The sequence below is a fragment of the Apus apus genome, chromosome 11, assembly GCF_020740795.1.
Source record: "Apus apus isolate bApuApu2 chromosome 11, bApuApu2.pri.cur, whole genome shotgun sequence".
In the NCBI taxonomy this organism is placed as follows: Eukaryota; Metazoa; Chordata; class Aves; order Apodiformes; family Apodidae; genus Apus; species Apus apus.
In genome coordinates, this window is record NC_067292.1 from 19,832,565 (window position 1) to 19,857,791 (window position 25,227).

At 59.7% G+C, this 25,227-nt stretch overlaps 1 protein-coding gene and 1 non-coding gene across 7 annotated transcripts; both read left to right on the forward strand.

The window, feature by feature from the left end:
• The first annotated feature begins 4,682 nt into the window (after nucleotides 1-4,682).
• Nucleotides 4,683-13,515, forward strand: LOC127389148 (C-factor-like). Of its 6 annotated transcripts, none has more exons than XM_051629399.1 (6): nucleotides 4,683-4,921; nucleotides 5,129-5,180; nucleotides 5,383-5,570; nucleotides 5,856-6,014; nucleotides 6,101-6,220; nucleotides 13,317-13,515. In XM_051629399.1, exons 1-6 carry the CDS (start codon nucleotides 4,775-4,777, stop codon nucleotides 13,428-13,430), a joined length of 780 nt encoding a protein of 259 aa, XP_051485359.1. In that variant the 5' UTR covers nucleotides 4,683-4,774; the 3' UTR covers nucleotides 13,431-13,515. The 6 variants fall into 6 exon arrangements, with proteins under 6 accessions (XP_051485359.1, XP_051485358.1, XP_051485357.1 ...); XM_051629398.1 differs by lacking the exon at nucleotides 13,317-13,515 and adding an exon at nucleotides 9,744-9,901 and having other exon boundaries at nucleotides 4,684-4,921; XM_051629397.1 differs by lacking the exon at nucleotides 13,317-13,515 and adding an exon at nucleotides 6,442-6,599 and having other exon boundaries at nucleotides 4,684-4,921.
• An 11,321-nt stretch (nucleotides 13,516-24,836) lies between these two features.
• On the forward strand, nucleotides 24,837-24,908 carry TRNAH-GUG (transfer RNA histidin (anticodon GUG)). The gene has a single exon. It is a non-coding gene; the product is annotated as a tRNA-His (tRNA).
• The last annotated feature ends 319 nt before the right edge of the window (nucleotides 24,909-25,227 follow it).

A 25,227-nucleotide genomic window follows, 5' to 3' on the forward strand; every position in this document is an offset into this window, starting at 1 on the left:
AGAAAGAAAATGAGTCAGGGAGGGTGGGCACGACTCGCCCAGCTTCCAACAGTCACAGGTCTCACCCCACCCCTCCATCCATTCATTCCTCACCATCTGTTAGCTCTTCAGCCAGTGACTAACAGGTGAAGACAAAAGGCCCAACACACCTGGAGTAAACAGGCCTGATAAACAGCAGTGAGTTTATTCTCCTTTTCAGGGCAAATTAATCAGACTCAGGATGACTGTGCCACTCCCTCCTGGCAAAGAAAACTCGGTTGGTCAACCCTGCTGTGGGTGCTGTTGCCCTTCTGCAAACATGTGGGTGAGGGTGAGCACACCTCAGCTTCCAGCCATGGAGAGTGCAGGAGAGACTGCACCTTGGAAAACTGGCTTGGACTCTTCCCAGCTCAGTACGAGGGGAAGCTCCAGATGTGAGACACATCTGAAGAAAGTCCAGAGGAGGCCACTGAGATGATCTGAGGGCTGGAGCAGCTCTGCTCTGGACACAGGCTGGGAGAGTTGGGCTGTTCAGCCTGGAGAAGAGAAGGCTCCAGGGAGACCTTAGAGCAGCTTCCAGTGCCTGAAGGGGCTCCAGGAAAGCTGGGGAGGGACTTTGGACAAGGGCAGGGAGGGAGAGGACAAGGGGGATGGATTAAAACTGGAAGAGGGAGATTGAGGTGAGACAGGAGGAGGAAATTCTTGAGTGTGAGGGTGGTGAGACCCTGGCCCAGGCTGCCCAGGGAAGCTGTGGCTGCCCCATCCCTGGCAGTGTTGAAGGGCAGGTTGGATGGGGCTTGGAGCAGCCTGGGCTGGTGGGAGGTGTCCCTGCCCATGCAGGGGTTGGATCTAGATGACCCCTTCAAACCCAAACCAGCCTGGGATCCTATGATACAGCTGCCTGAGGTGTTATGGGGAACAGAAGGATCTTAATGTTCAGCTTAAGGCTCAGACCATGCAAGGACCATCTGAATGGCTTCCCAGGAGTTGGTCTGAGGTCCCGTTCAGAGCTCTGGGGACAGCACTGGCATCTGTGCTGAGCCTGGGCGGTGAGCCAGAAAAGGCTGGCTGGTTCAGCCTCCACCTCTGCACACCAGGTTGGACTTAGCATCCTGGATCTTAGGTGTTTATTAAAATGCTAATGATCAAGGGTGCAGTCTGGGGCACCAGAGCAAAGTCAACATCATAAAGTTACAACGCCAAAGCGGTGGAAGGCTGCAACAACAGGGTAACACAGCAGAAAGGAGATTTAGAACCACAGAAAAGACCTTTAAGATCATCAAGTCCAACCCTTCCCCCAGCCCTGCCAAGGCCACCACTGCCCCATGTCCCTCAGCTCCACATCTCCAGGGCTTGGGAACCCCTCCAGGGATGGGGACTCCACCCCTGCCCTGGGCAGCCTGGGCCAGGGCCTTACAGACCTTTTCATGATGAAATTGTTCCCAAGATCCAATCTCAGCCTCCCCTGGCACAACCTGAGGCCATCTCCTCTTGTCCCATCCCTTGTTCCTGGGGAGCAGAGACCAACCCCCCTGGCTCCAACCTCCTCTCAGGCAGCTGCAGAGCCAGCAGGTCTCCCCTCACCTCCTTGTCTCCAGGCTGGACACCCCCAGCTCCCTCAGCTGCTCCTGCTCAGACTTGTGCTCCAGCCCCTTCCCCAGCTCCCTTACCCTTCTCTGGACATGCTCCAGCCTCTCAGTGTCCTTGTTCTGAGGGACCCAGAACTGACCCCAGGATTCGAGGTGTCCCCACACTAGTGCCCAGCACAGGGAGACAATCCCTGCCCTGGTCCTGCTGGCCACACCAGTCCTCATACAAGCTAGGATGCTGGTGGCCTTCTCAGCCCCTCAAGCACACTCCTGTTGAAAAGGTAAATGTTTTCTCCTGATGCTGTCAGGCTCTGAGGGACTGGAGAGGTTCCTAACAGGCTGTGAGGGATGGCCTCATCCTCTGCCTGGAAGCAGGGAAGTGTGGAAGTCTGTTTGGAGGAACAGAGCTCTTGTGCAAATGGCTTATGTGGGTGAGTGGAGTTGTGGTCTGTGGTCATTTAGAAATGAAAATATAGAAAAAGCTGTTGAGATGACCTGGGGGAGCCTGAAAACCAGTCCTGGGATCTGAGAGGTAAGCTGAGGTGGGACAACTGTCCTCAGTGAGAGATCAGTCTGAGACAGACTGCTGGGAGAGCCAGAGCTTTGCACTGTTGAGAAGTGGTAGGAAGCAGAAGAAGGTCTGAGTGGCCACAGGAAAGAAAATGGGAAAAGAATTATACACATGGAGCTTAAGGAGAGACTGAGCCTTGGCAGGGTGGAGGATGGGGGAAGAGGGAGGATCTGTGACCAGCTCTGAAATTCAGCTGCAGAAGCTCAGGAGGGCAGGATCTTATCTCTACTGTTGTGTTCCTGCAGAGGAACATCTCACCTAAGAGCTGGGCAGCACAGCACTAGATGGCCATCCAAGCAAGAACAGTCCATGGGTGGGGGAAGACCTGCAGGCACAAAAAGCAGCTTTGCCACCAAAGAAAAGCTACAGGCAGTGGAAGAGAGAGGAGTAAAACCCCTTTCTAGGTTGCCATGAGGTTGTGAATGAAATGTGTGAGAGCTTAATATGCTGCTAATAATTCTGTATGCAAAGTCACAGGAGAGGAACTAAACAAATTCATTGGCAGGGAATGTTTTCCACAAGGCCCAGAGGAGGAAACATTGGTTATTGCCTGCCAATAAAGACTACTTTTCATTTCTTGTGCCAGCATGCCCATTGTGTTTGTGTACACCTCTGTCACGTGCTCTGGGCTTTATCTCAGGATTGACACTGAAGAAAAAAAAAACCACAAAAAAGGGTAAATATTGCTCAGAGGTTGTGAAATCAAATGAGCATCTGCTGACAATGCACGCGCTGGGAGAAGAGAAAAGGCTGGGAAGGGGTCCAGCCCATGTTCCTGGGTAGAAGAGGAGTTACAAAGCACCTCAGAGGTGGAGAGGGACACGCCGGGTCTGGCCAGCAGCACAGACGTGCAACGGGGATTGGTACCTCTAAGCAGGCCCTGGGGCAACTGAGTGGTTGTGTCCGTTGGTAAAGAAGAGCGGCCCCTGGGCAAGAACTCAGTCCCAGGAGGTTTGATAAACTGGACAGGGTTGTATCTGGAGCCAAGGCTTGGTGCAAGCCCCGAGTGGGTGAGGTGAAGCACGATATAAAGAAGCTCTGAGGAGCTGAGCGAACCAGGAAAGTAGGAGCAGAGGGAGGAGAAGGTGCCGAGGTGGGGTCCCTCTCCCTGCTCCCCCTGTGCCCGGGCACTGCGCACACCTGAGCCCCCGGGACGGCCCCTCCGGAGGCGCAGGGCCCGGGCACAGCCGCTCTCCTGGCAGCGGGGCTGTCCCAGGGCTGCTGAGGAGGGAAGGGATGGGGTCCTGGCTGGCCCTGGGCTGGGGGTCGCCGGCTGCAGGGCTCTGCCGTGTGGGGACACAGGGCTCGTCTGGGTGATCCCAGTGCCCGTGGGGACAGCCTGGGGCTGAGGAGGCCTGGCCCACGGGGACACGTCCCCAGGCTGCAGCGATGTCTTCTCCAAGCCCCCTGGACCCGGTGCTGGCCGGGCTGCCCTGGCCTTGCTGCCCTCCTTGCCCCTGAGCGGCCCCGCGGCTCCGGTCCCACACACCCCGAGGCGCCAACGTCAGAGCTGCCCCTGGGGCTCCAGGACCCAGTGCCCCCGTGTGCCCTGAGCGGGAGCGCAGTGGGGGCTCAGGGGGGCAGCCGGTCCTGGGGACCCTCCCCTGCACAGCCCAGGACCTTCTCCACCCCCCGTCACGCTGGATCCACGGGCCGAGGCCGACGGCCCCAGGTTCACCAAGGCCAAGTGCCGGGTCCTGCGCTCGGCTCCCAACAACCCCCGGCCGAGCTCCAGGCTTGGGGCAGAGCAGCTGGAAAGTGCCCGGGGGAAAAGGACCTGGGGGAGCTGGTTGACAGGGGCTGAATATGAGCCAGCGAGTGCCCCTGTGGTGAGAAGGGCACCAGCCTGGATAGGAAACGGAGGGGCTGGTAGCCCAGGGCAGGATTTGTGCCGCTGTGCTGGGCACAGGATGCCCTTGTCCTGGGCCGCGTCACCAGGCACCTGGTCACCACGTTCTGGGCAGTCTGGAAGAGGTAGCACCGTGCAAGCACAATTTGGGGTGCGGGGGGGCACGAGAGGGGATGTTCTCTAGCCAGAAAATGGCCGTGGGAGTGGGAAATGGGGCTGTGCCCAGTGCTCGGTCATCGGCGCACCCAGCACTTTGACAACACCCTGAACTTGCACAGTTCACCCATTGAACTGCAAGAGCTGCAAAGGGAGGTGCAAGAAGGCAAGTCAATTTGCCAAGTGGGAAGGCAAAGAACCTCTCCCAGTGGCCACCTGAGTCACGACCTGGTGCTGCAAGGACAGCCCATCCAGCCCAGGGACACCTGTGAAGCTGCACAGGCCAGCGGAGCCCTGGGGCTCCCCACATCCCTCCCACACGCTGCTCCCTCCCTCCCTCCTCAACCTCAGCAGCTCCTCCTGGCCAGCCTGGCCGGTAGCTCCTGGATTTCGGGGCCAGGGGTCCCAAGGTCAGCAGAGCTGGCCTGGAGAAGCCAAGTGATTTTTGCCCGTTGGTGCGGAGGGCTGGCTCCAAGCCAGGAACGGAGTCCAAGGGTCCCAAGCTCTGGAAGTTTTACCTGGAGCCAAGGCTTGGTGCAAGCCCCGAGTGGGTGGGGTGAAGCACGATATAAAGAAGCTCTGAGGAGCTGAGCAAAGCAGGGAAGTAGGAGCAGAGGGAGGAGAAGGGACATGTCAGGGCTTAGTGTCCGCTCGGTGCTGGTGAGCGGGGCCAACCGCGGGATCGGGCTGGGGCTGGTCCGGCAGTTGCTGGGGCTGCCAAACCCCCCCCAGTGGGTGTTTGCAGGTTGTCGGGACCCCAAGGGGCAGCGAGCGCAGGTGAGGCCGGGCTGGGCCGCAGGGGCTGTGCTGGGGCCGGGAGCACGGGGGGCCAGGGCAGCAGGTTGGGGCAGGGAGGGGGTTTGCAAAGGGCTGGAGCTGCAGCCGGGCCCCCCGGCACAGGGCAGCGGCTGGGGACGGCCGTGGGACCAGCTGTGCTGGGAGGTGCCCAGGCTGGCGGTGCCCACGCGGCCCCCTCTCTTGCAGGAGCTACAGGAGTTGGCCTCCAAGCACCCCAGCCTGGTGGTCGTTGCGCTGGGTAGGTGCCCCGAGGTGGGGTCCCTCTCCCTGCCCCCCCTGTGCCCGGGCACTGCGCACACCCTGGGAGCCAGAGCCAGGAGGGAGCAGCCCTGAGGGGCCGGTGCCTCTGGGGACACCGGGGGCTGCTGTCCTGGGGGACACCGGGGGCTCCGAGCCACCACGGGGACACGGGCACTGACCTCCCCGTGTCTGCTCTGCAGAAGTGACCGACCCTGCCAGCATCAAGGCGGCTGCAGCCAGAGTGGGGGAGAAGCTGGGGGGCTCGGGGCTGAACCTCCTCATCAACAACGCTGGAATGGCAAAGTTGACCTCATTTGAAACGGAGACACTGGAGAGCATGACTGAGATTTACACCACCAACACGATTGGGACCCTGCTGCTGTGCCAGGTCAGACCCTCACCCACAGCACTGCTGCAAAGCTCCGAGGAGCACCTCTACCTGTGGTCCTGATCTGGGCAATCCCCAGGGAGCACAAGAGGCTCCATGGACTCTCAACGAGCAGCTCATGGAACTGTGGGCTGGAGCTCATGAGTTGGGTCTGGCTGACTGGGGCAGTGGGAAGAGGAGGCAGGATGCTCCTGTGCTGGTGCTGATGTTGCCCTTTGGGAAGGAGAGGCTCCTCTCCCCTGTGCCAGCTCCATGAGTGCCCCTGTCCCCTCCTTCTCCTGGCAGGCGTTCCTGCCCTTGCTGAAGAAGGCTGCCCAGGGGAGCCCGGGCTCAGGGCTGAGCTGCAGCAAGGCCGCCATCATCAACATGTCCAGCGCTGGGGGCTCCATCACTTCTCCTCTTGGTTGGGACCTGATGCCTGTTGTCTCGTACCGCTGCAGCAAGGTACTGCCGTGCCAGGGCCAGATTCCCCTGTCCGGGGGTCTGCCCGTGTCCCCTCCCGTTGCCAGCCCTGCCCTGTCTCCCCGCAGGCTGCTCTCAACATGCTGACCAAGTGCCAGTCCCTGGGGTACCGGGAGCACGGCGTCCTCTGCCTGGCTCTGCACCCCGGCTGGGTGCAGACCGACATGGGCAGCGCAGCCGGACTCACGGTAGGAGTTTCCCCCGTGCCGCCACGTGCTGCTCTGCCAGGGGAAGGAGCTGCTGCCCTGAGCCCTGCCCAGCAGCTCCCTGCCTGCCCCAGCCCCTCGGCTCCCTGCCCGGCCCCTCTGCCCGGGGCTGGCAGCTTTCCCCTCGCTCCCCCGCGGCTCCTGCCCCGGCCCGGCTGCTCCAGGGCCTGACCCAGGGGCTGCCTCTCCCCTCTGCCCCGCAGCCCCCCTTGACGGTGGACGAGAGCGTGCGAGGGATGCTGAAGGTGCTCTCCTCCCTCTCCGAGAAGGACACCGGCACCTTCCTGGACTGGGAAGGGAAGGTGGTGCCCTGGTGAGACCCCGGCATCCTGGCAGCGCCTCAATAAAGCCCTTCCCGAGAGCCCCCGGCTCTGCTCTGCCCTCCTGCTCCTTCTCCCGCCTGTGCCGCTGCCCGCAGGCGCCCGCCCGCCCCGCGGGGCCGCTGGGTCCCCACGCGTGACACCCGTGGGGCCCGGAGCCCCCGGGACGGCCCCTCCGGAGGCGCAGGGCCCGGGCACAGCCCCTCTCCTGCCATCATGGCCCGGGGACCACCCCGACCCTCCTCAGGGCGGCTTCTCCCCCTGCCCGTCTGCGGGGTCCCCCAGGGCCGTCCTGGGGCGCACAAGGGTCTGGGGGTCGCAGGGCCCGGCTGCCCTCTCCCCTCCGCTGGGGGACACTTGGTCGCCGGCCGGACAGACGGACAAACAGGCAGCACGTGGAGAGCTGGTGCTGGTCTCCATGTTCTGGGCCGCCTGGGAGAGGCAGTTCCATTCTGGGTGGGCAGGAGAGGGGACATTTCCCACCCAGAAAACGGCCGTGGGGGTGGGAAATGGGGCTTTGCCCTGGGCTCGAGCATCGGCACAACCTGCCTGACAGGTTCCGTCCTGCTGGTCTTGGTCCCTGTGCTTCCCCTGAGGAGAACCAGGCAGGGGTGGGTGCCCAGATGGGCTCCCCTCCAGGGGCACGGGGCACAGCAGAGCATGCCCAGCACCTCCCTGTCCCTCACCTTGCTGCCATGGCACAGGTACATTTGGACTGGGAGCATGCCCAGCCAATGGGAGCTGGGGAAGCTCACTCATGATTCTGGCAACACCCTGAACATGTATTCTTCCTCCAATGAGCACAAGAGATGCAAAGCGCAGCACAGGAACACAAGTTAATTTGGTCCCGAGAGCAGCACTAGCCCCAGGGTGGCAGCAGTGGTGGGGCAGCTGCTCAGCCCAGGGCAGAGTGAGGGAGCACCCCAGGGCACGGAGTGTGTGAAGAGCGGAGAGGTGACGTGCTGGCCATGCACGTCTGCTTCCTGCTTCCAGCAGACCATGCTGGGCTTGCTCCGCTCCTGGGGTCTTCTGTGGGACAATCAGTGGATGGACGTTGGCTCAGAAGAGACAAGAGCAGGGCAAAGAACCTCTCCCAGTGGCCACCTGAGTCACGACCTGGTGCTGCAAGGACAGCCCATCCAGCCCAGGGACACCTGTGAAGCTGCACAGGCCAGCGGAGCCCTGGGGCTCCCCACATCCCTCCCACACGCTGCTCCCTCCCTCCCTCCTCAACCTCAGCAGCTCCTCCTGGCCAGCCTGGCCGGTAGCTCCTGGATTTCAGGGCCAGGGGTCCCAAGGTCAGCAGAGTTGGCCTGGAGAAGCCAAGTGATTTTTGCCCGTTGGTGCGGAGGGCTGGCTCCAAGCCAGGAACGGAGTCCAAGGGTCCCAAGCTCTGGAAGTTTTACCTGGAGCCAAGGCTTGGTGCAAGCCCCGAGTGGGTGGGGTGAAGCACGATATAAAGAAGCTCTGAGGAGCTGAGCAAAGCAGGGAAGTAGGAGCAGAGGGAGGAGAAGGGACATGTCAGGGCTTAGTGTCCGCTCGGTGCTGGTGAGCGGGGCCAACCGCGGGATCGGGCTGGGGCTGGTCCGGCAGTTGCTGGGGCTGCCAAACCCCCCCCAGTGGGTGTTTGCAGGTTGTCGGGACCCCAAGGGGCAGCGAGCGCAGGTGAGGCCGGGCTGGGCCGCAGGGGCTGTGCTGGGGCCGGGAGCACGGGGGGCCAGGGCAGCAGGTTGGGGCAGGGAGGGGGTTTGCAAAGGGCTGGAGCTGCAGCCGGGCCCCCCGGCACAGGGCAGCGGCTGGGGACGGCCGTGGGACCAGCTGTGCTGGGAGGTGCCCAGGCTGGCGGTGCCCACGCGGCCCCCTCTCTTGCAGGAGCTACAGGAGTTGGCCTCCAAGCACCCCAGCCTGGTGGTCGTTGCGCTGGGTAGGTGCCCTGAGGTGGGGTCCCTCTCCCTGCCCCCCCTGTGCCCGGGCACTGCGCACACCCTGGGAGCCAGAGCCAGGAGGGAGCAGCCCTGAGGGGCCGGTGCCTCTGGGGACACCGGGGGCTGCTGTCCTGGGGGACACCGGGGGCTCCGAGCCACCACGGGGACACGGGCACTGACCTCCCCGTGTCTGCTCCGCAGAAGTGACCGACCCTGCCAGCATCAAGGCGGCTGCAGCCAGAGTGGGGGAGAAGCTGGGGGGCTCAGGGCTGAACCTGCTCATCAACAACGCTGGAATGGCAAAGTTGACCTCATTTGAAACGGAGACACTGGAGAGCATGACTGAGATTTACACCACCAACACGATTGGGACCCTGCTGCTGTGCCAGGTCAGACCCTCACCCACAGCACTGCTGCAAAGCTCTGAGGAGCACCTCTACCTGTGGTCCTGATCTGGGCAATCCCCAGGGAGCACAAGAGGCTCCATGGATTCTCAACAAGCAGCTCATGGAACTGTGGGCTGGAGCTCATGAGTTGGGTCTGGCTGACTGGGGCAGTGGGAAGAGGAGGCAGGATGCTCCTGTGCTGGTGCTGATGTTGCCCTTTGGGAAGGAGAGGCTCCTCTCCCCTGTGCCAGCTCCATGAGTGCCCCTGTCCCCTCCTTCTCCTGGCAGGCGTTCCTGCCCTTGCTGAAGAAGGCTGCCCAGGGGAGCCCGGGCTCAGCGCTGAGCTGCAGCAAGGCCGCCATCATCAACATGTCCAGTGCTGGGGGCTCCATCACTTCTCCTCTTGGTTGGGAACTGATGCCTGCTGTCTCATACCGCTGCAGCAAGGTACTGCTGTGCCAGGGCCAGATTCCCCTGCCCGGGGCTCTGCCCGTGTCCCCTCCCGTTGCCAGCCCTGCCCTGTCTCCCCGCAGGCTGCTCTCAACATGCTGACCAAGTGCCAGTCCCTGGGGTACCGGGAGCACGGCGTCCTCTGCCTGGCTCTGCACCCCGGCTGGGTGCAGACCGACATGGGCAGCGCAGCCGGACTCACGGTAGGAGTTTCCCCCGTGCCGCCACGTGCTGCTCTGCCAGGGGAAGGAGCTGCTGCCCTGAGCCCTGCCCAGCAGCTCCCTGCCTGCCCCAGCCCCTCGGCTCCCTGCCCGGCCCCTCTGCCCGGGGCTGGCAGCTTTCCCCTCGCTCCCCCGCGGCTCCTGCCCCGGCCCGGCTGCTCCAGGGCCTGACCCAGGGGCTGCCTCTCCCCTCTGCCCCGCAGCCCCCCTTGACGGTGGACGAGAGCGTGCGAGGGATGCTGAAGGTGCTCTCCTCCCTCTCCGAGAAGGACACCGGCACCTTCCTGGACTGGGAAGGGAAGGTGGTGCCCTGGTGAGACCCCGGCATCCTGGCAGCGCCTCAATAAAGCCCTTCCCGAGAGCCCCCGGCTCTGCTCTGCCCTCCTGCTCCTTCTCCCGCCTGTGCCGCTGCCCGCAGGCGCCCGCCCGCCCCGCGGGGCCGCTGGGTCCCCACGCGTGACACCCGTGGGGCCCGGAGCCCCCGGGACGGCCCCTCCGGAGGCGCAGGGCCCGGGCACAGCCGCTCTCCTGGCAGCGGGGCTGTCCCAGGGCTGCTGAGGAGGGAAGGGATGGGGTCCTGGCTGGCCCTGGGCTGGGGGTCGCCGGCCGCAGGGCTCTGCCGTGTGGGGACACAGGGCTCGTCTGGGTGATCCCAGTGCCCGTGGGGACAGCCTGGGGCTGAGGAGGCCTGGCCCACGGGGACATGTCCCCAGGCTGCAGTGGATCTTCTCCAAGCCCCCTGGACCCGGTGCTGGCCGGGCTGCCCTGGCCTTGCTGCCCTCCTTGCCCCTGAGCGGCCCCGCGGCTCCGGTCCCTCTCCTGCCATCATGGCCCGGGGACCACCCCGACCCTCCTCAGGGCGGCTTCTCCCCCTGCCCGTCTGCGGGGTCCCCCAGGGCCGTCCTGGGGCGCACAAGGGTCTGGGGGTCGCAGGGCCCAGCTGCCCTCTCCCCTCTGCTGGGGGACACTTGGTCGCCGGCCGGACAGACGGACAAACAGGCAGCACGTGGAGAGCTGGTGCTGGTCTCCATGTTCTGGGCCGCCTGGGAGAGGCAGTTCCATTCTGGGTGGGCAGGAGAGGGGACATTTCCCACCCAGAAAACGGCCGTGGGGGTGGGAAATGGGGCTTTGCCCTGGGCTCGAGCATCGGCACAACCTGCCTGACAGGTTCCGTCCTGCTGGTCTTGGTCCCTGTGCTTCCCCTGAGGAGAACCAGGCAGGGGTGGGTGCCCAGATGGGCTCCCCTCCAGGGGCACGGGGCACAGCAGAGCATGCCCAGCACCTCCCTGTCCCTCACCTTGCTGCCATGGCACAGGTACATTTGGACTGGGAGCATGCCCAGCCAATGGGAGCTGGGGAAGCTCACTCATGATTCTGGCAACACCCAGAACATGTATTCTTCCTCCAATGAGCACAAGAGATGCAAAGCGCAGCACAGGAACACAAGTTAATTTGGTCCGGAGAGCAGCACTAGCCCCAGGGTGGCAGCAGTGGTGGGGCAGCTGCTCAGCCCAGGGCAGAGTGAGGGAGCACCCCAGGGCACGGAGTGTGTGAAGGGCAGAAAGGTGACGTGCTGGCCATGCATGTCTGCTTCCTGCTTCCAGCAGACCATGCTGGGCTTGCTCCGCTCCTGGGGTCTTCTGTGGGACAATCAGTGGATGGACGTTGGCTCAGAAGAGACAAGAGCAGGGCAAAGAACCTCTCCCAGTGGCCACCTGAGTCATGACCTGGTGCTGCAAGGACAGCCCATCCAGCCCAGGGACACCTGTGAAGCTGCACAGGCCAGCAGAGCCCTGGGGCTCCCCACATCCCTCCCACACGCTGCTCCCTCCCTCCCTCCTCAACCTCAGCAGCTCCTCCTGGCCAGCCTGGCCGGTAGCTCCTGGATTTCGGGGCCAGGGGTCCCAAGGTCAGCAGAGTTGGCCTGGAGAAGCCAAGTGATTTTTGCCCGTTGGTGCGGAGGGCTGGCTCCAAGCCAGGAACGGAGTCCAAGGGTCCCAAGCTCTGGAAGTTTTACCTGGAGCCAAGGCTTGGTGCAAGCCCCGAGTGGGTGGGGTGAAGCACGATATAAAGAAGCTCTGAGGAGCTGAGCGAACCAGGAAAGTAGGAGCAGAGGGAGGAGAAGGGACATGTCAGGGCTTAGTGTCCGCTCGGTGCTGGTGAGCGGGGCCAACCGCGGGATCGGGCTGGGGCTGGTCCGGCAGTTGCTGGGGCTGCCAAACCCCCCCCAGTGGGTGTTTGCAGGTTGTCGGGACCCCAAGGGGCAGCGAGCGCAGGTGAGGCCGGGCTGGGCCGCAGGGGCTGTGCTGGGGCCGGGAGCACGGGGGGCCAGGGCAGCAGGTTGGGGCAGGGAGGGGGTTTGCAAAGGGCTGGAGCTGCAGCCGGGCCCCCCGGCACAGGGCAGCGGCTGGGGACGGCCGTGGGACCAGCTGTGCTGGGAGGTGCCCAGGCTGGCGGTGCCCACGCGGCCCCCTCTCTTGCAGGAGCTACAGGAGTTGGCCTCCAAGCACCCCAGCCTGGTGGTCGTTGCGCTGGGTAGGTGCCCTGAGGTGGGGTCCCTCTCCCTGCCCCCCCTGTGCCCGGGCACTGCGCACACCCTGGGAGCCAGAGCCAGGAGGGAGCAGCCCTGAGGGGCCGGTGCCTCTGGGGACACCGGGGGCTGCTGTCCTGGGGGACACCGGGGGCTCCGAGCCACCACGGGGACACGGGCACTGACCTCCCCGTGTCTGCTCCGCAGAAGTGACCGACCCTGCCAGCATCAAGGCGGCTGCAGCCAGAGTGGGGGAGAAGCTGGGGGGCTCGGGGCTGAACCTGCTCATCAACAACGCTGGAATGGCAAAGCCAAACTCACTTGAAATGGAAACACTGGAGAGCATGACTGAGATTTACACCACCAACACGATTGGGCCCCTGCTGCTGAGCCAGGTCAGACCCTCACCCAAGCTGGTCCTGCCTCACCTCCTGTGCCAAATGGTCTCTTGCCCGACAAGCAGCTCATGGAGCCACGGGCTGGAGCTCAGGAGCTGGATTCAGCCGCTGGGGCAGTGGGAAGAGAGGGGAGGATTCCTCTAGGCAGAAGCTGGTCCCCTCCCCTGTGCCAGCTCCATGAGTGCCCCTGTCCCCTCCTTCTCCTGGCAGGCGTTCCTGCCCTTGCTGAAGAAGGCTGCCCAGGGGAGCCCGGGCTCAGCGCTGAGCTGCAGCAAGGCCGCCATCATCAACATGTCCAGCTCAGCAGGGTCCATTCAGGAAGTCTATTTGTGGGGTCCCACACACGTTGTCTCGTACCGCTGCAGCAAGGTACTGCCGTGCCAGGGCCAGATTCCCCTGCCCGGGGGTCTGCCCGTGTCCCCTCCCGTTGCCAGCCCTGCCCTGTCTCCCCGCAGGCTGCTCTCAACATGCTGACCAAGTGCCAGTCCCTGGGGTACCGGGAGCACGGCGTCCTCTGCCTGGCTCTGCACCCCGGCTGGGTGCAGACCGACATGGGTGGCGCTGGATCACAGAAGGTAAGAGTTTCCTCTTGGTCAAGGTCTGGAAGAACCTCTTTATTTGGGAATGCCAGGCTTCCTGTGGATTGAACGATCCGGGGATGCTGGTCTCTGGGAGGGCACTTTGCCTGATGCTCTGAGGGAATGAAAACAGAGACAAAAAACTCTTCTCACCCTGTGTCGGCCTCTCCTCACTCACAGCAGAAAGCCCCAAACCCCCAGCAATTATCTGCTCCAGGGCAGCCCTTGCCAGGCCTGACCCAGGGGCTGCCTCTCCCCTCTGCCCCGCAGCCCCCCTTGACGGTGGACGAGAGCGTGCGAGGGATGCTGAAGGTGCTCTCCTCCCTCTCCGAGAAGGACACCGGCACCTTCCTGGACTGGGAAGGGAAGGTGGTGCCCTGGTGAGACCCCGGCATCCTGGCACCGGGGCCTGGTACTTGTGCACTGAATTGTTCCTGTGTCTTAATAAATTTCTGCCTGAGAATCATAATTAGCACAGTCTGAGCCTTCCTCTTGGTCTCCTTTTAGCTATCATCATAAGAGTCTTTGCTAATGCTTTGAGAGAAGTTCTCAGGGTTATTTCTGCCTGTAATCGAGCTAGGTTGGTCTGGGTGGCCTGGTGGCCCCTCCAACTGGAGGCCTGGTGGTCATCCTGGAAGAACCTGTTCCCTGGATACAGAGGGGTTAATCCCACAGCTCTCTGAATGACAGCAGAATCTTCTGATCCATCAGTCACCCCTCCCAGCGAACTCTTCCTGGTTTGTGAGCACAAAGTCCAGCAGAGCTCTGCTCCTCCTTGGCTCTCCTGTCACCGATGCTCTCTGGGAACCTCCTGCGTTGCCTGTGTCCTGCTGCATTGTCCCTCCAGCAGATATCAGGCTGGTTAAAATCTCCCAGGAAGACCAGGGCCTGCAGACATGACGCTACCCCTGTCTGTAGAAGGCCTCATGCACTTGTTCTTCCTTACCAGGGCAGACACCCACTACACTGACACCCATCCCAGTTTCCTCCTTCATCCTGATCCATAGGCTCCCAGTTGGCTCATCCAACCCCAGGCAGAGCTCCAGGCATTCCCATGACTGTCTCATTCAAAAAGAAACCCCCTGGAGGTGTCTCTGAGCCCTGCTGTTGTCCCAGGACTGGGGAAGCTGCTGCTCTATGTGCCTTGTCCATATCCTAGGAACTGGAACACCACCACAACCCCACACCCGCAGTGGTGGCACAGCCTCTCCAGTTGGGACCCATGAGCTGACCAGCACATCTGGAATGCAGAAGGTGAGCCTCTGGCCAGGAATCCCTACCCATGGCTCTCAATGTCTCCTTGTTCTCCTTGGGCAGTGAGGTGAGGAGAACTCCTCCTCACCTCAGGGTGGCCCTTGCAGTCCCTCTGTGACATGGTGTGTGGTGATGCTGGGACATTCCATACCAGCACGGAACTGGGGGCCCTTTGGTGAAGTCAAAGAAGGAGGTGGAGGTTGTGGAGTAGTCATTTCCTTCTCACCCTCCTGCTACAGGAGCTAGCCCGGAGGGAAGAGGAGGACAAAGATGGAAAACCTGTGGCCAAACGTCTTTCCAACGCTGAAGAACCTCACCATTGGTGGTAAGGCTTGCAGGGGTTGTTTCCTGACCTTTGTAGACAATACAGCTATGGAAGTAGCTGTGAGAACACGGGGCTTTTGGGGGGGTCTGGGCAGGGTCCAACAAGACCCATCAACCCTTCCTGGATTGGTTCAGCAGCTGGGACTCCTGGGTCCTCTTCCTGAGGACCTTCCTCTGCCCCTGCCTTGCTGGAAGGCCCTGGCACCCTTGCCATGGGGATTGTCCACCTGGAGCTCCCTGCCACGGTGGCCCTGTGAAGTTGATGAGCTGACAGGGGAGATACCTGAGGGTCCCCTGATCCTCCCAGCCCTCTGTGGGCATCCTCTCACTGGTGTGGGCATCCAATTCCCTACATCTCCTGTCCTGCGGAGCACCTTGCGTGGTCTGAATGGGGTGGCAACATGTTTAATGTCACTCATCATCTTCTTGGGGAAGGGGGTGCTGAAGTGGTTGCTGACTTGGACCCATGATCCTCTTGCTTTCCAGAGATCCTTCTGATTTGGGACAGCGTGTCTGAACGCATTAGGCAGCACATGGAGAAGGACAAGGTGAGTCTGGCACCCTGTTCCTTCTCCCTGTGAAACCCCAGGACCTTGCCTTGTCCTGGCAACGCTGTGCCACCAAGTGCCACCCCTTCCCTGCTCTGACAGCAGGAACTGCCACCCAGCAGGACGCTGCTGCACACACGTGGCACACACCAGCTTCTCTGGCACCTGCAGTAAAAAGGGAAGTCCAGATCAAGTAGAAGAAAGTGTTCATCACTTTCTGGGCCTTCTCTCATCTCCATTGCCAGGGTGGAAAGACCACCCTCTGGTATCTCCTGAAGGGTTTATCCCTGTTGAACCAATTGTACCTATGGGTGTTGGCTCTGCTGCCACTTTTCCCAACATATTGAGCAAAGCAGAGGAGAAAAAGGACCTGGAGTCTCTTCTTTTTCTCCAGAGCTTCCTCAGTGTCCCACCCTGGCCTTTGTAGCATCCCCATGCTCCAACAAGCCATTGGATACTTAAAATGGTTCCTTCTCTTTGCCTCCCGCTGCTCCCAGGCTGTCCAACTGATTGGAATTGGGACATTTTATGTTCTTAAAGACTACCCCTGCAGTGTGAACGGAGACGTTTCAGTCGTGAGGAGACCCATGTTTCATCTGTCCAAGGTTGTGGCAAATGAATGCAACCTCAGCTGTGCTCAAGGAGACATTCCTGGTAAGAAGAAGGATTAAAACCTTTGTCCCACCCTTGAGGTGTGTGCTGACCCCTGCTGAGGCCTGAGTGAGTGCCCAAAGATGTCCTGAGAACAGGACTGAGAACTGAGGAGCAGTTCCTCAGACACACCCAGGGGGTGTCCCGTTTTGGTGGTACTCATCCAGCTAGAGGATCTCTTCTTGACCTGCCCTCACATTCACCATTGTGCTTCCAAAGAGTCAATTGTTGGAGCTGCTTCTCCTAATGGAACAGAGATAAAGCTCATGCTCCAACTTTCTGGTGCTGCCCATCTACTGGTAACGGCAGGGCCAGAGTTCCTGCTGACCCTTATAGGCTCCTTCTGGAGCAAAGTGGGGACAAGTCACTTGTAGACCCACCAGAACCAAAGACAGGCAGAAGAGCTTACAGCAGGACTCATGGATGGCCAGTTTTGCCACCATTTGTGGTCAGTGCAGCTGCAGGGTGACACAGATGAGGCTGTGGGGCAGGAAGAGCTTGGGTCTGTGTTTGGAGGGTTCTTCTCTTACACCCCATCTTCCATGTGACTGAAACAGCAGGTGGGTATGTGGGTATGAGGGGAAGGAGGACACCAGCATGCTGTTGTGTGGTCCTTGTGTTTCCCTCCTCCATTGCTTCTCCATGGGTCTGGCACAGACTTTGTTGGAGCCCACTGGGTGTGGGCACACTTGTGGCCCAGCACCATGGACTTGGCTGTGGGATCTGCACCCTTCTCCCTGCCCTCCCACACAGTGGCAGCCACTGACATGGGATCCAACAGGTTGCTCCAGAGCAACATCCTGCCTGGAGCTGCTGACACCTTCTGGGAGCCTGCTCTGTCCTGCTGGTGACTTGGTTCCTCCTTCTCCTCCAGCTGATGTACCGATTGTCCCTCTGAAGTGTGAGGAGCTCTCCGTGTGCACCCAGCTGCCGTATGCGAGGGTGCAGTGTTGTGTCTTTGAGACTGTGACATTGTTCTTTCGGGCCACCTCTAAAAGACAGGACACGGACTTTGTCTTCAGGACCATGGGCATCCTTTCCATACGGAACAGGGAAGTCACCATGAGGTTTTTTGATGACTTTCTCCTCACTATGGATGACACTGGAAAGCTGCTGAAAGCCCTTCGCAGTGTAAGTTGATCCCCTTCCCTGTGCTACAGCTTGTCCTGCTGGACACCTGTCAAAGGACAACTGAGCTGGTTTCCAGTGGCCTGTGAGGGCCCTCTTGGTCCCTGGGGCAGTGCTGGTCTACAGCAGTGCCAACTCTGTGGTGTCCTGCTGTCCTACACAGTGGTCCAGCTGACAGTAGAATCCAGGAGGGATCATCAAGAGTTAGATCAAGGCTCTGCCCAGCCCACTGTCTGTCCTAGAAATGAATCATGGTGAGGCTTTGATGGTTCAAAAGTGGACACTATCTAGAGAAGAAGTCCAAGACCAAGTGTCCCATCCTACCTCACCCCTCACAGAAAGCCAGCTTTAGTTTCCTTGCACGTGAGCAGCCATGGGATGATCTCACTGCTTTGGATTCAACTCCTTGGACCCTGTTTGGGACACGGACACATCAGATCCTGTTCCCCACATCCTTGTTGTGCACCTGGGGAACTGCAGCTCCCATGGGGCAACACGTGGCAGTGCTACTGCTCCTTGTCACCTCTGAGCTGGGCACCTTCTGCCTGAAGAGCTGAGGGACTCCTGTGAGCCAAAGAGAACTTTGTTGTAGGATGGCCAGGTGGCCACGTCTTCTCAGAGCAGGTGAAAGACTTCATAAGCAAGGTAAAAATGTCCCTGACATGCTCTCCCACATCTCTGTCTCTGTTTCAGACCCCCGGGAGGAGACATCTGGTGATATCCAAAAGAGAAAGCCCTGAGTTTCACATAGGTCCTCGTGGTGTCTTCGTGTTGCCACAGTACGTTGGCTTCTCCTTGATGAGGAACTAAGACAACGTTTTCCACAGGGTTTCTTCTGGGTGCAATTTCAAAATGGAAATGGCCCAGAATTCCCTGCACGTGGATGGCACCATAGAGTGTCCCCGAGTGGGTACCAGAATCACCCAAGTCCTACATTTGTGAGGTAGCCATGGCTTGGGTGAGACTTGAGGGTCCCCTAAATAGCTGCTCCCTGAGTCCCATGGGGACAGGAGGAGTGATTTCTCCTGCTTTGGTGCTTCAGTGAGGTTCCTCAGAGCTCTGATCTGAGGTGGGGCTGCTCAGCAGTGTCCCTGATGGCCATGGGGGTGGTGGTTGTACTCTACAGATGCCCTGACATGGGCGTGAGAGGGTCTGCAAGCGAGCTGCAAGGCAGGGTTAGAATTCAAACCAACCTTGCCCAGCTGGGCAAGAAAGAGTGGTCTGTTCTCCAGGTCTGTGGACAGGAAGAAGAGATGAGAGATGCTCTTCAATGAAGGAGTCCTAACTTTTTCAGAGTTAGGACTTGGGAGCCCCTGGAGCAGACTGATGGGACGTCTCATGAGCTCCAAAGCCATGGAGGTCTTGTGTCACTCCATGTCCTAAAAGAGCTCTCAAGGACATTGCATGTTCCTCTGTGGAAAGCAATTGAGAGACCTTTTGAAGGACTCTTTGAAGCCTTGATAGACCTTTTCCAGTCTCTTCCTGTCTGCACTGTTAATGGAAGATGCAACGGGAATGTGGTGGCCCTTTCTTTTATCTGGTGTCTTCTCCTTTCCAGGTTCATTCTTATGCTTCCCCCTGAGAAACCAGCCAGGAAATATCTCTTCACAGCACCTCTGAAGGCCAGAGGAGACTGGAAGAGGAAAGAGGAGGAGATGAAGGAGGAAGAAATGGGTGATAAGCAAATTGAGAAAGTCACAGAAGACGAGACCAAGGAGGAGGAAGAGAAGAAGGAGAAGAAGGAAGAAGGGGATGAGCAAATGGAGATTGATGGTAGGGTCATATCTGACCAGGGTGGGGGGAGTGGACAGGAAGGCTTGTCTGTGGGTGTTCCTTTAGTCCTCAGCTGTAGGAGGTTGAAGCCAAAGCCAACACATGGTGCTTGGGATGGAAGCTGGCATCTCTTGTGCTTTGCTGTCCATAGTCACCAGCTATGGAAGGAGACCTCCTGGCAGCCCAACATGGCAAAAGGCAGCTGGTACTGCTGAGGGACACTCTTCCCAGGGCTCTGGGCCCTGCTCAACATCACAAGCTGCTCCTTCATTTTAGGAAGCTCTGTCTGGAGCTGCCAGAGGTGGAGGGATCTACCTCTCCTGCAGGTCCTGTGCACTTGAGTGTGGGGAGAAAAAATGCCTGGAGATTACATTTAAAAGGCTGCTAAGCTGTGCCAGGGACCTCCTGGAGAGTCAGACCTCTTTGAGGTGATGGCATCAAAAGCACAGAAAAGACATGGACCTGTTAGAAATGGTCCAGAGGAGGTCATGGAGATGATCCAAGGGCTGGAGCAGCTCTGCTCTGGAGCCAGGCTGGGAGAGTTGGCGTGTTCAGCCTGGAGAAGAGAAGGCTCCAGGGAGACCTCAGAGCAGCTTCCAGTGCCTGAAGGGGCTCCAGGAAAGCTGGGGAGGGACCTGGGACAAGGGCAGGGAGGGAGAGGACAAGGGGGAAGGGATTAAAACTGGAAGAGGGAGATTGAGGTGAGACATGAGGAGGAAATTCTTGAGTGTGAGGGTGGTGAGAGCCTGGCCCAGGTTGCCCAGGGAAGCTGTGGCTGCCCCATCCCTGGCAGTGTTGAAGGGCAGGTTGGATGGGGCTTGGAGCAGCCTGGGCTGGTGGGAGGTGTCCCTGCCCATGCAGGGGGGTTGGAGACTGCTGATCTTTAAGGTCCCTTCCAACCTTCACCATTCCATGATTCTATCAAGGAACTGGATTGTTTTCTCAGATGCTGGAGCTGATCTGCTCAACATTCCTGTTAAAAAGCTCCAAAGGCACTTTCTGAAGAGTCTTCTCATGTGTCATTCCAGAGAGTCCTTCTACTGAACATCTCCGTTCTCAAGGAAAGCTTTCTCACTCCAAGTCATCTGGCCAGAAGAAGAGAAAGGGGAAGAAAGACAAAGACAAAAAAGACAAAGACAAAGACAAAGACAAAGACAAAGACAAAGACAGAGAGTCACCTGGCAGGTGAGGCTCAGGGAGCAATGGATGAGGGTGACCCTGTGCTCTTGGGTTTCTGGAGTGAGCTGTCCCCTTGGCACACAGTGTTGGTGTTGTCTCTGAAGATGTGCTCAGGTTTGTCGTGGTGACTGATGCTTGTGTGAGGAATCACTCCAGGAGCTGAGGCTGGTTTTCTCCTTCCTTTTCAATGCCCACGAAGCTCCTCTGATGTCGGTGTAAATGATGCTGCTTTTCAAAGAAAAATGAGAATCTTTGGCTGCCCCATCCCTGGAGGTGTTGAAGGGCAGGTTGGATGGGGCTTGGAGCAACCAGGTCTGGTGGGAGGTGTCCCTGCCCATGCAGGGGTTGGAAGTGGAGGATCTTTAAGGCCCCTTCCAACTCCAAACATTCTCTGAAGTTCAGAACCTCCTCCCCCAGCAAGGCAGAGCAGTGTCTGTGCTCACTGTTCCCTGCCTTAGATTTAGTCAACTGGAAGATTCTTCTTTAATTCCAAAGCTGGTGGCCAGGGCAGGCAGTTCTCTGGCACAGGAGAAGTGCCAGAGACAACTACTTGCCAGCTTTGCTTCTCACTCTCAAAAACCCTCCTCCTGCACAAGGTGCCCCCAATCCACAGCCTTGAGCCTGTGGCCACCACAGTGGAGTTTGCAGGAGGAAGGTCCTGGTCCCTCCAGGCTCTGGTAACTGCACAAGCCACTGTTGTTCACGTTGTTCCCTCAAGCTGGGGACCACATGTGGGTGTCACATGTGAGTGCCCCAACTCGAGGTTTCCTGCCTTCACTGTTGACATGAAACCAAGAAGCCAAAGCACCTAATTCTCCAGAAGAACCTCTGTCTGCTGCAGAGGCCAACACTGGTGAGCAGAAGGTGGAGATCAGCCCCATCTTGTACTCACCCACTTGGGTATTTTTCAGCTTTCTGCCAAGAATTCGGGAGTGCTCCTTGGTGGGGGAACGGGCCAGCAGGACCAAGGAAGGTCACCATGTCAGACCTGAAACGACACTTCCCATGCTCAAAAACGAATCGAGGACCTCCCTGTCACACCAGGAAAGCAGTCTGCAGGTCAGGATCTGGATCAGCTCCAGCTGGGGGTGAAGTGGGAGGTGGGTGGAGGTCCCAGAGGATGCTGGAAAGGGCTGCTGGTGCCTTCAGGGCCTCCATCTCCTCCAGCTGAGCCATCTTCGTGGTTCAGTGATGTGCTCTGACCTCCTGAGCCTCTCTGGAGGATTTGCCCCATCTCTATAAGTGTTGAAGGGCAGGTTGGATGGGGCTTGGAGCAACCTGGGCTGGTGGGAGGTGTCCCTGCCCGTGCAGGGGGCTGGATCTAGGTGAGCTTTAAGGTCCCTTCCAACCCAAACCAGCCTGGGATTCCATGATTTCATCTCCTGTTTCCTGCTCTGAACAACAGCTCTTCCCTCCCCTCACCTCATCATGAGTGATGTCAACACGGGAGTGTGGGGCCAGTGAGGAACTGATGTCCCCCTGACCCAGAGGGCCATGTTGGGGTGTTCATCTCAGGGGGGCTTCTGAAGGTGGAGCAGCCCCTGCTGGGGGGCTGCACAGACCCTGCAGCTGCTGGTGCTTCCGCTGCTGAACGTTCAGAGCACTTGAGGGAGGTGAGAAGCCTCCTAAAAATCATTTTCTGGTCCAATGCAGGACGGGTGGTCTCAGGAATCATTGAGAGAGGCTTGGCCACCCTCACAGCTGCCGCTGATTGCAAAAGAGGAGAGGTCTGCTCCCTTCCTGGATGATGCTTGCATGGAGAGACAGCAGGGGCTGTGGAGACGAGCCAGCCTCAGCCTGGGAAACTTGGCTGACAGGAGCTGTCCAAGGCATGAGGAACTGAGTCAGCTCCTGAGTGCTGGGGCTGGGTAAGGTCTTCTTCTTCCCCGTGACCTGAACCACACCCTGCTCCGGGCAGCCCCAAGTTGCCTCCAAGCTGGAGGCATGGGAAGCAGGAGGACCTCAGCCAGAAGGTGGGTCAGCCCTTTCCCTCGCTGTTGCAGCAACCTTTCTGTGCGGGCAAACCACATCCTGCAGCTCCTGGAGACCTACCAGATGCGTCGGGAGGACTGGAGCAGGAGAGTAGAGAAGAACCGGTGGAGGAATCTCCAGAATAAGAATCTCTTCTGGTAAACCTCTGCAGCTGTGGATGGTGTCTCCACACCCCCTGCGGTGCCCTGCACCCCACAAGCAGGACCACCCAGGGGAAGGGGGTCTCTGGTGGGCACCTCCTGTGGGAGAGCAGCAGGCTGGGCTTGGGAGGTTGGCACCTGGAATGAGGGCACCCTGGGCACCTCGATAGGGTCTTTGGTAGGACCAGAAAGTTGTGGGTGCCCAAAGAGAAAAGGGTTCCTCCAGGGTTTTCTACCTAGCCACTGAGACCTCTCACCCTGTGGGTTGATGCCTCTTTGGTCCAAAGTCCCCTCCCTTGCCCAACCCATCCTGGAAGTGTTCAAGATTGGATGGGGCAACCTGGTCTGGTGGCAGGTGCCCCTGCCCATGGCAGGGAGTTAGGACTAGAAGGTCTTCAAAATCCCTTCCAACCAAAACCAGTCTGGGAATCTGGGATCCCCAGGCTGACTGCCTGCACGTGGGACCTTCTCATTGCCTGGCATGCCGGGGTTTGTGTCCCACCAGAAGAAGCATGGAAACACTAGGAGGAGCAGATCCCATAATATCCAGCTGGAACTAAGCAGGGAGCCTTTCTGGCCCCTGCTCCCCACACAGTGCCACCAACCTGTCTCTCCTTAATGCCACAGCATTGGGCAGCAGATGACTCTCCAGGATCCAAAGGAAAGGTACCTGGACCCCTGGAAGAACCAAGGACACGTGATTATGATGGAGAAGTCTGTAAATGACACCCTGGGCCCTACTGGGCGTGGGAGGCCCTGTGGGCTCCGTCTCTACTACATTCCTATTAAATCTGGTCTCCACCTCTCTTCTGGGTGGCTGCACTTCCTCTTCCAAACCTGTCTGGAGCCAGGGTGGGCTCTGGGTGCTGTGGACATTTCCATGGGACACCTGTGACTTGCGGGGCTCCAGACTGAGCAGAAATGCACATGGGAGCTCTGGGACTCAGTAGAGGGTTGATGGAGTGGGGTGAGAGACCTCCATGGGAGCTCCATGCAGGGCTGGGGGGCACCAGGGCTCACCTGCTGCATCTCCTGTGGGGCGTGGAGAGATGGGGAGGAAGAAGGTGGTGGGACATGGAGCAGGGAGCTCCCACCCCCACCAGGTCCTTCCAGCTCCACCAGAGCTGAGCCCAACCTGTGCCAGGGCCAGAAACAGCCAAAGAAGCTCTGGAGCCACCAAAGCACCTTCTTGAAGGTGTAAAATTGGGGGGGGTAACAGGGAGGTGTTTCTTTCATCACTAACAAATTCAGAAGTTGTGTTTAACACAGGGATGAAGAACGTGGGACCCTCAACTGTGTCCCCACCTCAGCAGAGTGGGACGTACACAGGGTGGTCCCGACAAAGGGCACATGGGACCATTGTGATGGCCCTGTTTGGGAGCCCACAAACATGCCTAGAAGAGAGACAGGCAGGGACAGGAGAGCTCTGGGAGAGCCAACTCCAGGCCCTCTGTCCTCTCCAGAGGTGAGGACATTTTGCTGTGCCCAAAGGAGGAGAAAGCCCTGATGGAGACTGAAGGAAGCAAGGATCCTTCTGGCATTGGATCCATCTCTCTTGGCCAATTTCTACCCCAGACCATCTTGTACCAGCCATTCATGGTGCAGATCCAGTGGTAAAGAAGCTAAAGGGACCAAAAATCAGGTATTTTCTCCAAACCAGGCCTAGAGGAGGAAAGGGTGGGGAGCTCTGACCAATACAACCCATCAGCTGGGCTACCAGAGGGCAAAAATGGGATGGCAGGAGGATTAAAAGTGTCACAGAAGCAGCTGGATGGCTGGTTTGGGAAGAAAACCAAGGGCTGAAAGGTCCCAGTGCCAGCACAAACCCTGGAGATAGGAGCTTGGAGGACAAGACTCCAAGGAGCCCTCCAAGGCTGAGCCCAGCCAAGAGACTCAGCCCAACCACCCTGTCTGACCCGGGCTTCCCTGTGACACAGCAATGTCACCAGGGGAGGATTTCCCTGCAGGGACCACAGCCAGGCAGGGAGGTGGCAGTGGGACCCCAGGGACACTGAGTGAGGGGCCCTGGGGACATGCCAGCTTACCTGGACCTCTGTGCCCAGGGTCTTCCCCAGGCATCACTCAGCTCCCCATGGAGATCCTTGTACCACTTGTATTTTAAACTGAATTGCCCCAACTTGGCAATTGGTCACTTCTCCCAAGGGGCAAGTGATGGGACAAGAGGAGAAGGCCTCAGGTTGTGCCAGGAGAGGTTTAGATTGGATCTTGGGAACAGTTTCTCCCTGGCAAGGGTTGTCAGGGCCTGGCCCAGGCTGCCCAGGGCAGGGGTGATGTCCCCATCCCTGGAGGGGTTTCCAAGCCCTGCAGATGGTGCTGAGGGACACGGGGCAGTGGTGGCCTTGGCAGGGCTGGGGGAACAGTTGGACTGGGTGATCTTAAAGGTCTTTTCCAACCAGAACAATTCTGTGACTCTATGGCATTTGCTGCATCTCCCACTGAGGATGCCACAAAGCTCCTCAGTTCCTCCCCTCTCGTGTAACTCAGATGCAGCTGAACCTCGTCCCAGCTCCAGCTCTGCTGCACCACCCCCTGATCCCCTCCCCCGCGGGGATGTCCCCAGGGCACCGCATCCCCTCCGCAGCACCTCCCGGCCCCAGGGTGCCATCCCAGCCTTTCCCACAACCCCAGCCCCGTTCCAGCCCCCCGAGGGGCAGCACCCGAGCCCGTTCTGCAGCCGCTCAGGGGAAGCCGGGAGGGCTGTGCGGCCGGGGGGGCCGGGGCCGGGGCCGGTGCCGGGGCAGGGGCACAGGACGGCGATGTCCCCCGGCTCCCGGCGCCGGGCTGTGATCGTACAGGGGTCAGTACTCTGCGTTGTGGCCGCAGCAACCTCGGTTCGAATCCGAGTCACAGCAAGGGTTTTGCTCACCTCTTGGAGCAGCCGGAGGCCGGGCTGGAGGTGCCAGGGGGGTGGGGGCTTGTCCCTCCCAGACCTGGGAGGGAGGTGACAAAGCTCTGAGGTCCTTTCCCCTCCTCCAAGTCACCAGACTCAGCCTGCAGCGGTTGCCGACCTGTAGGCGCCGGGCAGGGGCTCCCCAGAGGGGCTTCCTGCTGGGAACGCGCTCCTGCTGCTTTTTTCCAGGCAAAGCCGGAGCGTTTAAGAAGGGATCGCCCCGCTTGCCCACCCGGTTTTGCAAGAAGAGGACCAGAAGATGCTGTGGCCAACCTGGAGGG

Bases quoted from the DNA above. Each gene is read 5' to 3' on its own strand.
- LOC127389148 (XM_051629399.1), top strand. From the start codon at position 4,775: ATGTCAGGGCTTAGTGTCCGCTCGGTGCTGGTGAGCGGGGCCAACCGC. The intron at 4,922-5,128 runs GTGAGGCCGGGC...CCTCTCTTGCAG, and splicing joins CCAAGGGGCAGCGAGCGCAG to GAGCTACAGGAGTTGGCCTC. The intron at 6,221-13,316 runs GTAGGAGTTTCC...TCTGCCCCGCAG, and splicing joins GCAGCGCAGCCGGACTCACG to CCCCCCTTGACGGTGGACGA.